Below are 15718 nucleotides of genomic sequence, written 5' to 3'. Positions count from 1 at the left end.
TACATGATATAACTATATATGTAATGTAGTACATTCATAATAACATGTAATATGTACATAATGATGAAAGTATATGTCATGTAGTAACATTCATAATAACATGTGATACTACTCACATATTTTGCTAATTTTAAGCATATGGCGGCGTATTAATTTCACAGACACATCACAACGTTTGCCATTTCCTTCAATAAAAACAACATAACTAATCACGCCATACTTCATGAGAGACAACACATACTACTTTGGGACAATTGATGATCCAGAAACGTATGTTTTTGATCCTGAATATAAGGAAGTTGATCTACAATTTTGAACACAATAAAACAATCACACACAGTACAATGTCTGCTCTCATCAGAATGTCGGCTTTTGGGATGTTTATATATTTCAGTACCAGACTTCTGTTCTTTGTTTGAATTCATCACAAAAGAAGATGAGCACAAGCAAGTCTTGTCTTCGGGTCCGAATTGAATTTCAAATTGACCAACTTTGCTTTATGACCACAACTTTCTTCTGTGCAAGTGAGGTGCTGATTAAAATCTAGCACACACGCTAACCTACTCAAAGGCAATTCAGCAGCTCAATTTGTCAATAGCTACATAAGCTACATTACCTCTCTGTGATGAAAGCGCCTCTAAAAGTAGTTCCTCTGTGATAGCTCCTTTGATAACAGTTGGTGTTTTTTGGATGTTTTTACTTGGTTTCATGGGAGGGATATTTGACTCCTGTTGGCTACATTGTTAAGTACAAGTTGTATATTTCCAATTAAAATGAGAAAAATGTGTGTTCTTGTCTCACATAGGGATTGTGAATGATAGATAGAATTAAAAAAAAAATGTAGAGTGATTTTTGCTTGATGATTCTGCTCAATTTACTACTCTGATCTCTACCTTTGTCTTCTTCTGGCCTTTTAACCATGAGGTTATTATTCGTATTATTGTCCATGTTTTTGCATCGCCAAATAGTGATCACATCGCCATGTGATGTTTTGTCGTCATATTACGGTTGTGTGATAATCCCTAAAATGGTCAAACGTACAAATGAGTGGTTTTAATGTATAAGGAGTCCAGTGTGTGTGTGTGTTGTTGAAGTCAATTGTTAATATTCTTTACATGATTACTTGATAATATTTGTGTATTAGTGACTGCAATGCTTTAATTTGGAGCTAAAGTTGTTTATATTTATTGTATGCTTTAATCGGTAAACAGCAGTTGACTTCCGGTATTCGTTCGAAAGCAAGTCGTACATGTTGCGTTCTTCTGTAGTAATTTCTGATGCCAATCTACACAAAGCGGCGAAGAAGCAATGCCGTAAGTTGTCTTTAATAAGTTAACATGTCAGACACGTTAAAAAAGAAAGTGTAATAGTGCCGATATGTTGAATATAATTGTCGAATTGGATACAATGTGTTCAAGTCATTCAGGGCAGTCGGGAGTCTCCCTCTGCTGGACATTTTTGGACATTACCGTTACATTTTATATGTGATTATAGACAAATGTGTACAGAGGCAATAAGTGTGTTTTTGTGTCTTTATTTTTACACGTCTTACGAGTGTTTTTTTCATGCGTTGCTGAGGCAGCTGGCATGCAACTTCCTGCACGTCCTGCTTTTCCCTGCCACAGTAAATGTTCACAAAAAGGCAGCCCTACAGATTTGTTCCTTGCTGCAGCCACCTTTCAGTATAAAAAATGTACATGCCCAGAGGAGACGTGTTTTTAAAAAAAAAAATATTATTGTTATTATGCTGCTCCCGCCTGCAAGATACAGCACACTGGCTTGTAAACATTCCTGTCCAAAAAATGCTCCCTTACTGGTGCTAGTGTGGAAATACGGACCTTGTACACCAGATACACCAGCACAATCTAATCCTGCCTTGACAAAGATGTCACTGATAATATTAGTATAGCAATATGTTTATTTATGGAGTAAAATTTAAAGTGGTGTTTTAGAAAGAGCTGTCCGTATGATTCCACCAATGCAAACCTCAATAATACACTTCTGTGTTATTTGTGCATTTTCTGTTTGAGCACATTGTCATGGTTTTGGCATGTGGTTTTACTTTTGCACCACTGCCATTCAGTAGTGGAGTACATCTGATATGCAAACCCCAAAAGCAGTGAAGTTGTGACGTGTAAACGGTTAATAAAAAGAGAATACAATGATTTGCATATTATTTTCAACTTATATTCAATTGAATAGACTGCAAAGACAAGATACTTACTGTTCACTGTGGAGTTTGTCCCCAGACCACCAAGCATCGACACAAGAGGATACAAAATGTTTTTTTTTGCCATCGTTTTGCTTTTCAGCCCAAAGTGTCTCTTTGGCGTTCTCGCCCCAGCTCCAACAATGTCTTTTCTCCCGGCTGCTGCTTAAACAGAGCGGCAGGTGATTAGATAATAAGGCCCACCTGGGCCATCTACGCATCTGTCGCTGACTTCGAGGCCGGTCCTGGCACACACCCGCTTGGCCCCCCTTCTACATTCATGTGTTATTATATTTTCTTGCCTTTTTGGTCCGGGGCCCTTTGGGACTGTGTGACCTCTGTGGTGCTTTTTTTGTGGACTTCTGGATCTTCCTCCCAGGAGCCTTTTGGCCTTGGAGACCAGCTGCTGGGTGTCTGCCACACCGGAGTCGGTTTGGATGGACTGGAGGAGATGCGGATGAGGGGACAGGGCCGCGGAGCTAGCATTTAAGTCTCACCTTAAAACTCATCTGTATACTCTAGCCTTTAAATAGACCTCCTTTTTAGACCAGTTGATCTGCCGCTTCTTTTCTTTCTCCTATGTCCCCCCCTCCCTTGTGGAGGGGGTCCGGTCCGATGACCATGGATGAAGTACTGGCTGTCCAGAGTCGAGACCCAGGATGGACCGCTCGCCTGTATCGGTTGGGGACATCTCTACGCTGCGGATCCGCCTCCGCTTGAGATGGCCTCCTGTGGACGGGACTCTCGCTGCTGTCTTGGATCCACTTGAGCTGAACTCTCGCGGCTGTGTTGGAGCCACTATGGATTGAACTTTCACAGTATCATGTTAGACCCGCTCGACATCCATTGCTTTCGGTCCCCTAGAGGGGGAGGGGTTGCCCACATCTGAGGTCCTCTCCAAGGTTTCTCATAGTCAGCATTGTCACTGGCGTCCCACTGGATGTGAATTCTCCCTGCCCACTGGGTGTGAGTTTTCCTTGCCCTTTTGTGGGTTCTTCCGAGAATGTTGGAGTCGTAATGGTTTGTGCAGTCCTTTGAGACATTTTTGATTTGGGGCTATATAAATAAACTTTGATTGATTGATTGATTGACTGAGCGCTGGGACGGAGAGGCTTCGCGGTGTCTTGGCTGGGTGAGCAGGTGTCGGACACCTCAGTCACCTCGGACTCATCCATGCGGACTGGACACTGGCCAAGAGTGGAGTCGGCTCTCTTGGTTGCTTTGTTGGGTCTGCTCCTGTCTCTGGCCATGCTCCCTCTACCCATCGAACACCGCAGAGGCCACCACAGTGGATATGTTTCTTTTACTTTTTATTCATAGCTGTATGTAGAAGTGTCTGGTTGTATCTGCCGCTTTAATGTCTTTAATGTCCTCTGTGTTCTTTGATGTTTGATGTTTCACTCTTACACACATGTAAGAGGGATGTGTACTATGGCTATGAGTTGTTTTTTTCCCCTTGGCCTCAGTCTGCACCCCCTCTCCAGGGCCCAGGCTAAGACCGATTTTTTAAATTTTATTTTAATCTTCTATTTTTTTCTCCCCCCCCCCCCCCTGTTTACCTTTATCTCATCTTTTTTGTAAGGGGCGCTGAAAGCCGGCAGACCCGTCAGCGATCCTGTTCTGTCTCCTTTTAATGTTTGTCTGATCTTGAATGGGATTGTGCTGAAAATTGTAATTTTCCTGACGGAATAAATAAAGTACTATCTAATCTAATTATTCACACTCAGAAACTGGGCGGCACAGCTCGGTTGGTAGAGCGGCCGTGCCAGCAACTTGAGGGTTGCAGGTTCGATTCCCGCTTCCGCCATCCTAGTCACTGCCGTTGTGTCCCTGGGCAAGACACTTTACCCACCTGCTCCCAGTGCCAACCCACACTGCTTTAAATGTAACTTAGATATTGGGTTTCACTACGTAAAGCGCTATAAAAATATAATTCACTTCACTATTTTTAGCAAATAATCACAAACTTAGAATTTAATGGCAGCAACACATTGCAGAAAAATTGTCACAGGGGCATTTTTTCCACTGTGTTACATGGCGTTTCCTTTTAACAACACTCAGTAAAGGTTTGGGAACTGAGGAGGCACATTTTTGAGGTGGAATTATTTCCCATTCTTGCTAGATGTACAGCTTAAGTTGTTCAACAGTCTCCCTTCTGCTATTTTATGCTTCATATTGCACCACACATTTTCAATGGGAGACAGGTCTGGACTACAGATAGGCCAGTCTAGTACCTGCACTCTTCTACTTTGGTGCCACACTATTGTAACACGTGGCTTGTCATGGTCTTGCTGAAATAAGCAGGGGCGTCCATGATAACGTTGCTTGGATGGCAACATGTGTTGCTCCAAAACCTGTATGTACCACCACAGATGTGTAAGTTACCCATGCCTTGGGCACTAATGCACCCCCATACCATCACAGATGCTGCCTTTTACACTTTGCGCCCGGAACAATCCGGATGGTTCTTTTCCTCTTTGTTCCGGACGACACGACGTCCGAAGTTTCCAAAAATGTAAAATGTGGACTCGTCAGACCACAGAGCACTTTTCCACTTTGCATCGGTCTAGCTTAGATGAGCTTGGGCCCAGCGAAGCCAGAGGCGTTTCTGGGTGTTGTTGATAAAATGGCTTTCTTTTTGCATAGTAGAGTTTTAACTTGCACTTACATATGTAGGGACCAACTATAGCTACTGACAGTGTTTTTCCGAAGTGTTCCCGAGCCCATGTGGTAATATCCTTTACACCTGTTTTTGATGCAGGAGCGAACGTTACGGGCCTTAAATGTTGGTTTTCAGCCTTGCTGCTTACGTGCGGTGTTTTTTTTTCCAAATTCTCTGAATCTTTTGATGATATTACGGAGCGTAGATGGTGAAATCCCTAAATTCCTTGCAATAACTGTTTGAGAAATGTTGTTCTTGAACAATTTGCTCAGACATTTGTTGACAAAGTGGTCACGCTCGCCCCATCTTTGTTTGTGAACGAATGAGCATTTCATGGAAGCTGCTTTCGTACCCAATCATGGCACTTGCCTGTTCCCAATCAGCCTGTTCACCTGCGGGATGTTCCAAATAAGTCTTTGAAGAGCATTCCTCGATTTTCTCAGTCTCTTTTGCCACTTGTGCCAGCTTTTTTGAAACATGTCGCAGGCATCAAACTCCAATTTGCAAAAAATGACAAAGTTTTCCAGGTCCAACGTTAAGTATCTTGTCCTTGCAGTCTATTCAATTGAATATAAGTTGAAAAGGATTTGCAAATCATTGTCTTCTCTTTTTATTTACCTTTTCCACAACTTGACAACTTCACTGGTGGTGTAAGTGGTGGTAACGCAAGTCCTGGTGTTTTGTGTTCAGCGGCTCCAGGCTGCTGCAGCCAGCACAGGTGTGTGACATGCTGAAAGGCCTGATCCTGGTGCTGTGCTTCTCCATGATGCACTACGTGGACTATGCCATGATGTACCACCTGATCCGAGGACAGTCCGTCATCAAGCTCTACCTCATCTACAACATGCTGGAGGTACGCCGTAATCCTTGTTTTCTGTACATGCATTCCTTGTTTTTGCAGCCCGCCACAAATAAATCCAGCACTACCTCCCCACTCACTAATGAACACATTATACTGGGCCTTTAACTTGCAGTGAAAAAGACATAACTAGGCAGGGATGGGTACCGATACCAGTACTTTTTTTGCACCAACCGATTCACGTAAAGTCTAACGGTGCCTTGGGTTGCCAAATCTCTTCGCATTTGGCAATCACTCAAGTAGCATTGCGAGTGGAGATGTCCGATATTCCAATATCGTCCAACTCTTAATTACCGATTCCCATATCAACCGATACCGATATGTACAGTCGTGGAATTAACACATTATTATACCTAATTTTGCCCCGCTGGATGCATAAAACAACGTAACAAGGTTTTCCAAAATAAATCAACTCAAGTTATGGAAAACAAAATGCCATATTTATTATTTAACATGCCTTGAAACAGCAGTTTGGAATGTGGGACATGCTCTCCCTGAGAGAGCATGAGGAGGCTGAGGTGGGCGGGGTTGGGAGGGCATATTGTAGTGTCCCGGAAGAGTTGGTGCTGCAAGGGGTTCTGGGTATTTGTTCTGTCGCGTTCATGTTGTGTTACGGTGCGGATGTCCTCCCGAAATGTGTGTCATTCTTGTTTGGTGTGGGTTCACAGTGTGGCGCATATTTGTAACAGTGTTAAAGTTGTTTATACGGCCACCCTCAGTGTGACCTGCATGGCTGTTGACCAAGTATGGCTTGCATTCACTTGTGTGTGTGTGTGTGTGTGGCCTTCTCTGTGGTCGGCCCTAGTCCCTGGAACACTCTGCCGCTCCATGTTCAAACTGCTTCCATAGTGGAGTGTTTTAAGTCTCGTCTTAAGACCCACTTTTATTCTTTGGCTTTTAACACTACGTGAGTTGTGTGGTCCTCTGTTCTCTGTTGTCCTGTGTGTTTTTTATACACTTTGATTTCTATTTTACTGTTTTAATCGATTTTACCCTTTAAAGTAGTTTTTAATCATATTTGTTTTTTATATTGTTTTTATTGGTTTTATATTTATTTATTTTTTGTTTTTATTCAGTCATTGGTGGAGCATAATATATATATATATATATATATATATATATATATATATATATATATATATATATACTTTTTCTTATTTTATTGTATTTATTTTTTTTTTTAACAATTGTTTTTAACATGGCTGTGCAGCACTTTGGAAACGTTATTGTTGTTTAAATGTGCTATATAAATAAAGTGGATTGGATTGCATTGTGTGCGTGCGTGCGTGCGTGCGTGAAAAACGCCGTCAATATTTGGGTGGAAATCAGGGAGAATGGTAGTCCCGGGAGATTTTCGGGAGGAGCACTGGAATTCGTGAGTCTCCCGGGAAAATCGTGAGGGTCGGCAAGTATGACTGGGAGACGCAACTGCTCTGTACTTCTCCCTACGTCCGTGTACCACTCCGTACAGGGGCGTTTTAAAAAATCATATATTTTACGTTTTTAAAACCGATATTACATTTTAAAGCATTTAGCGGCCGATAATATCGACAGCCTGATATTATCCGACATCTCTAATTGCGAGCGTATCCAGCCAAACTACCGCTAGGAAATGTTGCAATTTTCCATGCCAACACAGAAAACGCTCCAGTGTTAAGTAAAGCAAGGCTCCGCTTTTCCAAAAATCGCACTAGCTTCATATACATTGGCTTTACTATTGACATGCTATACCGATTGTAACATTAGCGATTTTACATGGCGATTTCAACACCTCCAAATGTGTTAAAGGGGAACATTATCACAATTTCAACAGGGTTAAAAACAATAAAAATCAGTTCCCAGTGGCTTGTTGTATTTTTGGAAGTTTTTTTCCAAATTTTACCGGTCCCGGAAGAGCCCTAAAAAAAAGCTTTAAAGTGCTTGATTTTCGCTATTTGCCATGCAACTACCCATTTCCCTGTGACGTCATACAGTGATGCCAATGTAAACAAATAATGGCAGATACCACAGCAAGATATAGTGACATTAGCTCGGATTCAGACTCGGATTTCAGCGACTTAAGCGATTCAACAGATTACGCATGTATTGAAACGGATGGCTGGAGTATGAAAGTATTGAAGAAGAAACTATAGCTATTGACGCTATTCATAGCCATAGCATGGCCGAATAGCTGCGTTAGCATCGCCGGTAAAATGTGCGGACCAAACGATCAGGACTTTCGCATCTCGTGACACTGGAGCAACTTAAATCCGTCGATTGGTAAGTGTTTGTTTCGCATTAAATGTGGGTGGAAGGAAACGTCATATAGTTGCAAATGCATTTGCAGGTTATCCATACATCTCTGTGCCATGTCTGCTTTAGCACCGCCAGTAAATGTGGACGCCTCTCCTCTTATGTGTGACTGCCATCAAATTGCAGTCTACACAACTCTCTTATGTGTGACTGCCATAATATTGTAGTCTACATGTGTCTCTTATGTGTGACTGCCATAATATTGCAGTCTACACGTATTTCTTATGTGTGACTGCCATCAGTAAATAGCATGTTAGCATCAATTAGCATAGCATGTTAGCATCGATTAGCTGGCAGTCAACATCAACAAAACTCACCTTTGTGATTTCGTTGACTTTATGGTTGCAAATGCATCTGCAGGTTATCCATACATCTCTGTGCCATGTCTGCTTTAGCACCGCCGGTAAATAGCATGTTAGCGTCGATTAGCGTAGCATGTTAGCATCGATTAGCTGGCAGTCAACATCAACAAAACTCACCTTTGTGATTGCGTTGACTTTATGGTTGCAAATGCATCTGCAGGTTATCCATACATCTCTGTGCCATGACTGCCTTAGCACCGCCGGTAAATAGCATGTTAGCGTCGATTAGCGTAGCATGTTAGCATCTGCAGGTTATCCATACATCTCTGTGCCATGTCTGCTTTAGCACCGCCGGTAAATAGCATGTTAGCGTCGATTAGCGTAGCATGTTAGCATCGATTAGCTGGCAGTCAACATCAACAAAACTCACCTTTGTGGTTTCGTTGACTTTATCGTTGCAAATGCATCTGCAGGTTATCCATACATCTCTGTGCCATGTCTGCTTTAGCACCGCCGGTAAATAGCATGTTAGCGTCGATTAGCGTAGCATGTTAGCATCGATTAGCATGCAGTCAACATCAACAAAACTCACCTTTGTGATTGCGTTGACTTTATCGTTGCAAATGCATCTGCAGGTTATCCATACATCTCTGTTCCATGTCTGCTTTAGCACCGCCGGTAAATAGCATGTTAGCATCGATTAGCGTAGCATGTTAGCATCGATTAGCTGGCAGTCAACATCAACAAAACTCACCTTTGTGATTTCGTTGACTTTATGGTTGCAAATGCATCTGCAGGTTATCCATACATCTCTGTGCCATGTCTGCTTTAGCACCGCCGGTAAATAGCATGTTAGCGTCGATTAGTGTAGCATGTTAGCATCGATTAGCATGCAGTCAACATCAACAAAACTCACCTTTGTGATTGCGTTGACTTTATCGTTGCAAATGCATCTGCAGGTTATCCATACATCTCTGTTCCATGTCTGCTTTAGCACCGCCGGTAAATAGCATGTTAGCATCGATTAGTGTAGCATGTTAGCATCGATTAGCTGGCAGTCAACATCAACAAAACTCACCTTTGTGATTTCGTTGACTTTATGGTTGCAAATGCATCTGCAGGTTATCCATACATCTCTGTGCCATGTCTGCTTTAGCACCGCCGGTAAATAGCATGTTAGCATTGATTAGCATAGCATGTTAGCATCGATTAGCTGGCAGTCAACATCAACAAAACTCACCTTTGTGATTTCGCTGACTTTATGGTTGTAAATGCATCTGCAGGTTATCCATACATCTCTGTGCCATGTCTGCTTTAGCACCGCCGGTAAATAGCATGTTAGCATCGATTAGCGTAGCATGTTAGCATCGATTAGCTGGCAGTCAACATCAACAAAACTCACCTTTGTGATTTCGCTGACTTTATCGTTGCAAATGCATCTGCAGGTTATCCATATATCTCTGTGCCATGTCTGCTTTAGCACCGCCGGTAAATAGCATGTTAGCGTCGATTAGCGTAGCATGTTAGCATCGATTAGCTGGCAGTCAACGTCAACAAAACTCACCTTTGTGATTTTGTTGACTTTATCGTTGCAAATGCATATGCAGGTTATCCATACATCTCTGTGCCATGTCTGCTTTAGCACCGCCGGTAAATAGCATGTTAGCGTCGATTAGCGTAGCATGTTAGCATCGATTAGCTGGCAGTCAACATCAACAAAACTCACCTTTGTGATTTCGCTGACTTTATCGTTGCAAATGCATCTGCAGGTTATCCATACATCTCGGTGCCATGTCTGCCTTAGCATCGCCGGTAAAATGTGGAGACACTGTGGCCCATTCAATGGGGGTCTGGCGGCAGACACTTTGGCATCTTCGGGCCTGTGGTGCAACTTGAATCCCTCCCTGTTAGTGTTGTTACACCCTCCAACAACACACCGTCGAGGCATGATGTCTCCAAGGTTCTAAAAAATAGTAAAAAAAAACGGAAAATAACAGAGCTGAGACCCGGTGTTTGTAATGTGTTGAAAATGAAAATGGCGGCCGTATTACCTCGGCGACGTCACGTCTTACGTCATCGCCTCCAGAGCGATAAACAGAAAGGCGTTTAATTCGCCAAAATTCACCCATTTAGAGTTCGGAAATCGGTTACAAAAATATATGATCTATTTTCTGCACCATCAAGGTATATATTGACACTTACATAGGTCTGATGATAATGTTCCCCTTTAATGAAAACTACAACTAAGAAAAAGGTTACAATTAAACAGCTACGGTTTAAAAAGTACAATGCTTACAGTATTAACACTTTTTAGGAAGGAACAGTGGACGGCGTGGCGCAGTGGGAGAGTGGCCGTGCGCAACCCGAGGGTCCCTGGTTCAAATCCCACCTAGTACCAACCTCGTCACGTCCGTTGTGTCCTGAGCAAGACACTTCACCCTTGCTCCTGATGGGTGCTGGTTGGCGCCTTGCATGGCAGCTCCCTCCATCAGTGTGTGAATGTGTGTGTGAATGGGTAAATGTGGAAGTAGTGTCAAAGCGCTTTGAGTACCTTGAAGGTAGAAAAGCGCTATACAAGTACAACCCATTTATTTATTTAACAAAAGACAGCCTCGTGGTTAGTGTCCGCCCTGAGATCGGTAGGATGTGAGTTCAAACCCCGGCCGAGTCATACCAAAGACTATGGCACTCATAGTATGGTTAGCGCCTTGCATGGCAGCTCCCGCCGTCAGTGTGTGAATGGGTGAATGTGGAACAACTGTCAAAGCGCTTTGGGTTCCTTAAAAAGGGGTAGAAACCATTTACCATTTACTCAGCTTCAAGGGTTGGAATTGGGGGTTAAATCACCAAAAATGATTCCCAAGCGTGGCCAGCGCTGCTGCTCACTGCTCCCCTCACCTCCCAGGGGGTGGAACAAGGAGATGGGTCGAATGCAGAGGACAGAATTCACCACATCAAGTGTGTGTTCAAGTTTATTGTTTTCAAGTTTATTGTTCTTCGGTCAATGGTCAACAAAGCAAACAAACAGTTGTACATTCATAGATTGAAAATAAAAAGTTGTACATTCATAGATTGAAAATTAAAAAAATGTCACGGACCGAAAGGGTTTAGGCTGAAGTTAAACACTTATTGCGCCTAACCCAATAAACAATTTCAAGTACAAAATAAACTTCCGAAAGTTATAAAATGTCCTTTGCACAACTTATTATAAATACACATTATAAACAACATGAACGTAGTTGAGAAATATCCCTGTGTACATATAGACCTTTGCACTAATTATATATACAATATATACAAACAATTGTACTTCTATTATTATTTATATCTCATGTTTAATTTTTAATTAACATTAATCATAGTATTAACTACAATGTTAATTCAAGAGTGATGTATTTTTTTAAGACATTGGTCTTAAAGTGTTTTTTAAATGTGCGAATGGAACTGGAACATTTTAAGGTGTGTGACAATCATTGGTACTTTAACTTTTACTTAACTTAAAGTCTGACCTGACTTAAATCAGGGGTCACCAATACGGTGCCCTCGGGCACCAGGTCGCCCGTAAGGACCAGATGAGTCGTCCGCTGGCCTGTTCTAAAAATAGCTCAAATAGCAGCACTTACCAGTGAGCTACCTTTTTTTTTTTAATTGTATTTATTTACTAGCAAGCTGGTCTCGCTTTGCTGGACATTTTTAATTCTAAGAGAGACAAAACTCAAATAGAACTTGAAAATCCAAAAAAATATTTTAAAGACTTGGTTTTCACTTGTTTGAATAAATTAATTTATTTTTTTACTTTGCTTCTTATAACTTTCAGAAAGACAATTTTAGAGAAAAAATACAACCTTAAAAATGATTTTAGGATTTTTAAAGACATATACCTTTTTACCTTTTAAATTCCTTCCTCTTCTTTCATGACAATTTAAGTCAATGTTAAAGTATTTTTTTTTATTATTATTGTAAAGAATAATAAATACATTTTAATTTAATTTTTCATCTTAGCTTCTGTTTTTTCGACGAAGAATATTTGTGAAATCTTTCTTCAAACTTATTATGATTAAAATAAATAAAAAATATTCTGGCAAATCTAGAAAATCTGTCAAATCAAATTTGAATCTTATTCCAAAGTCTTTTGGATCTCTTTTAAAATTTTTAATCCGGAAAATCTAGAAGAAGTAATGATTTGTCTTTGTTAGAAATATAGCTTGGTCCAGTTTGTTATATATTCTAACAAAGTGCAGATTGCATTTTAACCTATTTAAAACATGTCATCAAAATTCTAAAGGTAATCTTAATCAGGAAAAATTACTAATGATTTTTATTTTATTTACTAATGACTAAATTTGTTTTTTTAATTTTTTCAAAGAGATTCGAATTAGCTAGTTTTTTTCAATATTTTTCGGTTGAATTTAGAATTTTAAAGAGTCGAAATTGAAGATAAACTATGTTTCAAATTAAAATGTTCTTTTTTTTCGTGTTTTTTCCTCTTTTAAACCGTTCAATTAAGTGTTTTTTTCATCATTTATTCTCTACAAATAACCTTCCATAAAAGGAAAAAAAATGTACGACGGAATGACGGACAGAAATACCCATTTTTTTAAAAATATATACATATATATATATATATATATATATATATATATATATATATATAGATATATATATATATATATATATATATATATATATATATATAGATATATATATATATATATATATATATATATATATATATATCTATATATAGATATATATCTATATATATATATATATATATATATATATATATAGATATATATATATAGATATATATATATATATATATAGATATATATATATATATATGTAGATTTATATATTAAAGGTAAATTGAGCAAATTGGCTATTTCTGGCAATTTATTTAAGTGTGTATCAAACTGGTAGCCCTTCGCATTAATCAGTAGCTCTCGGTTTCAAAAAGGTTGGTGACCCCTGCCTTAAACTATATGCTATATGTAATTGAGACTAAGAAATGTGATAATAAAACAAGATATAAAAGCTGGACAACAGCTTTTATCACAGTTTTAAATGTTGCGATAAAAAAATAGCTTTTGACATCAAAAACAATTTATATTTATTAACAAACACGAAAGAACTGAAAAAATGGTACTGTTGAGTACAGATATCGATTTCGAGGTATTAAGAATTAGTACCGTATCGGTTCAAATGAGAACGGCACCCAACCCTACTTGTACAATATTAAAAACGTGTTGAAAATCTTTCAAACAAACTCCTGCATTAACATGTCTCTGTGGAAGGTGGCAGACCGCCTCTTCTCCTCCTTCGGCCAAGACATCCTGGACGCTCTCTACTGGACCGCCACCGAGCCCAAAGAGCGCAAGAGAGACAGCATCGGAGTCATCCCTCACTTCCTCATGGCCGTCTTCTATGTCTGTATCCTTCCCAAGGTCCCCAGACTACTTATATAACCACAGAACCACAAGGTTGACCTGTAGTAAGGTAGGAAGTAGGATACCAAAATGAATTTTGATACTTTTCGAATTAAAGGGGACCACATAAAATGTAATTTTCGGCTTTATTTTAAAAAAAATACCTTAGGATACGTTAAACACATGTTTATTATTGCAATTTAGTCCTTAAATAAAACAGTGAACATACTAGACAACTTGTCTTTTAGTAGTAAGTAAACAAACAAACACTCCTAATTAGCCTGCTGACGTATGCAGTAACATATTGTGTCATTTATCTACCTATTTTGAGGGACAAACTGTAAAAATTGATTTTTAACGTACTTGTTCATTTACTGTTAATGTCTGCTTATTTTCTGTTTTATTATCTACACTTTTGTTAAAATGTAATAATCACTTATTATTCTCTTCTTTGATACTTTACATTAGTTTTGGATGATACCACACATTTAGGTATCGATCCGATACCAAGTAGTTACAGGATCATACATTGGTCATATTCAAAGTCCTCATGTGTCCAGGGACGTATTTACTGACTTTATGAATATAATAAGAATTAAAAAAGAAGGAAAAAAGATTGTGTGAAGCTAAAAAAAATATTGATGTAACTATAGTAGTATAGACTAGATACGCGCCTGTACTTGGTATCATTACAGTGGATGTCAGGTGTAGATCCACCCATGGCATTTGTTTACATTGTGATGGGTGGCCAGCAAGTGGTGCCCTGTAGTAATGTAGGATACTAAAAGTAATTCAGATAATTTTCTAAATAAAGGGGACCACAAAACATGTCTTTATCGGCTTTATTTTAACACAAAAATCTTAGGGTACATGAAAAATATGTTTATTATTGTAATTTAGTCCTTCAATAAAATAGTTCAACATACACACAACTTGTCTTTTAGTAGGAAGTAAACAAAGAAAGACTCCTAATTAGTCTGCAGAAACATATTGTGTCATTTATACACCTATTATTTAGTCAACATTATGAGGGACAAACTGTAAAAAATGATTATTAATCCACTTGTTCATTTACTGTTAATATCTGCTTATTTTCTGTTTTAACGTGTTCTATCTACACTTCTGTTAAAATGTAATAATCACTTATTCTTCTCTTCTTTGATGTTTACATTAGTTTTGGATGATACCACGCATGTAGGTATCGATCCGATACCAAGTAGTTACAGGATCCTACATTGGTTATATTCAAAGTCCTCATTTGTCCAGGGACATATTTCCTGACTTTGTGAGGAAAATAAGAATTTAAAAAAAGTAAAAAAGATTTTGGGACGCAAAAAAATATTGACGTAATTATACGCGCCGGTACTTGGTATCATTACAGTGGATGTCAGGTGTAGATCCACCCATGGCATTTGTTTACATTTTGACGCCGGTGAGCGGTTGTATCCTGCTAGGGTGTGTAGTGAAGCATGTTTATCTATTCCTCGTCCTCCACTGATAATGATACCTGTATGAATATTACTTTATTTTAGGATTAGTGATTTTGTAGTACTCTGTGTGTGTGCACTGCCCAACATGCTCCTCTGCTCGTAAAACCAGCAATGTCACCACGCCGTCATACCCGTTAAAAAGTCCAGTACTTTTTAGAGACAGTATAGTACCGAATATTATTCTTTAGTATCGTGGTACTATACTACTACCAGTGTACCGTACAACCCTAATTCATAGACATATTTATTTATGATTAGTATTTATTTGTGTACACATTTAGTTATTTATTCATCCACTGTTCATGTTGCACAATGAGTACAAAAACTGTGTTAGAAATTGCTATAAAATGGAAAAAGGATTAAATAAGCTCTGCTTCTTCCTACTCCTTTTTGGGGATGCTGTGATGAGAAAGTGGAAATATGTCATGTACCATTTTGTCATTTTATGCATGTTCAAAATAGGGCTGGGCGATAC

The 15718-nt window shown here is 39.3% G+C and overlaps 1 protein-coding gene across 2 annotated transcripts in view; it reads left to right on the top strand.

Moving 5' to 3' along the window:
- The window catches only part of tapt1a (transmembrane anterior posterior transformation 1a), a 69730-nt gene that overhangs the window by 19084 nt on the left and 34928 nt on the right, over positions 1 to 15718 (top strand). For both annotated transcript variants that reach the window (XM_061891648.1, XM_061891647.1), the window contains 2 exons: positions 5562 to 5724; positions 13622 to 13757. In XM_061891648.1, the coding sequence (XP_061747632.1) occupies positions 5562 to 5724; positions 13622 to 13757 (299 nt within the window). The remainder of the gene's footprint in view (positions 1 to 5561; positions 5725 to 13621; positions 13758 to 15718) is intronic.

This window comes from Nerophis ophidion, linkage group LG29, assembly GCF_033978795.1.
Source record: "Nerophis ophidion isolate RoL-2023_Sa linkage group LG29, RoL_Noph_v1.0, whole genome shotgun sequence".
Taxonomy (NCBI): domain Eukaryota; kingdom Metazoa; phylum Chordata; class Actinopteri; order Syngnathiformes; family Syngnathidae; genus Nerophis; species Nerophis ophidion.
The sequence above is the reverse complement of the archived record's forward strand: the minus strand, read 5'-3'. Positions and strand labels throughout refer to the sequence as shown.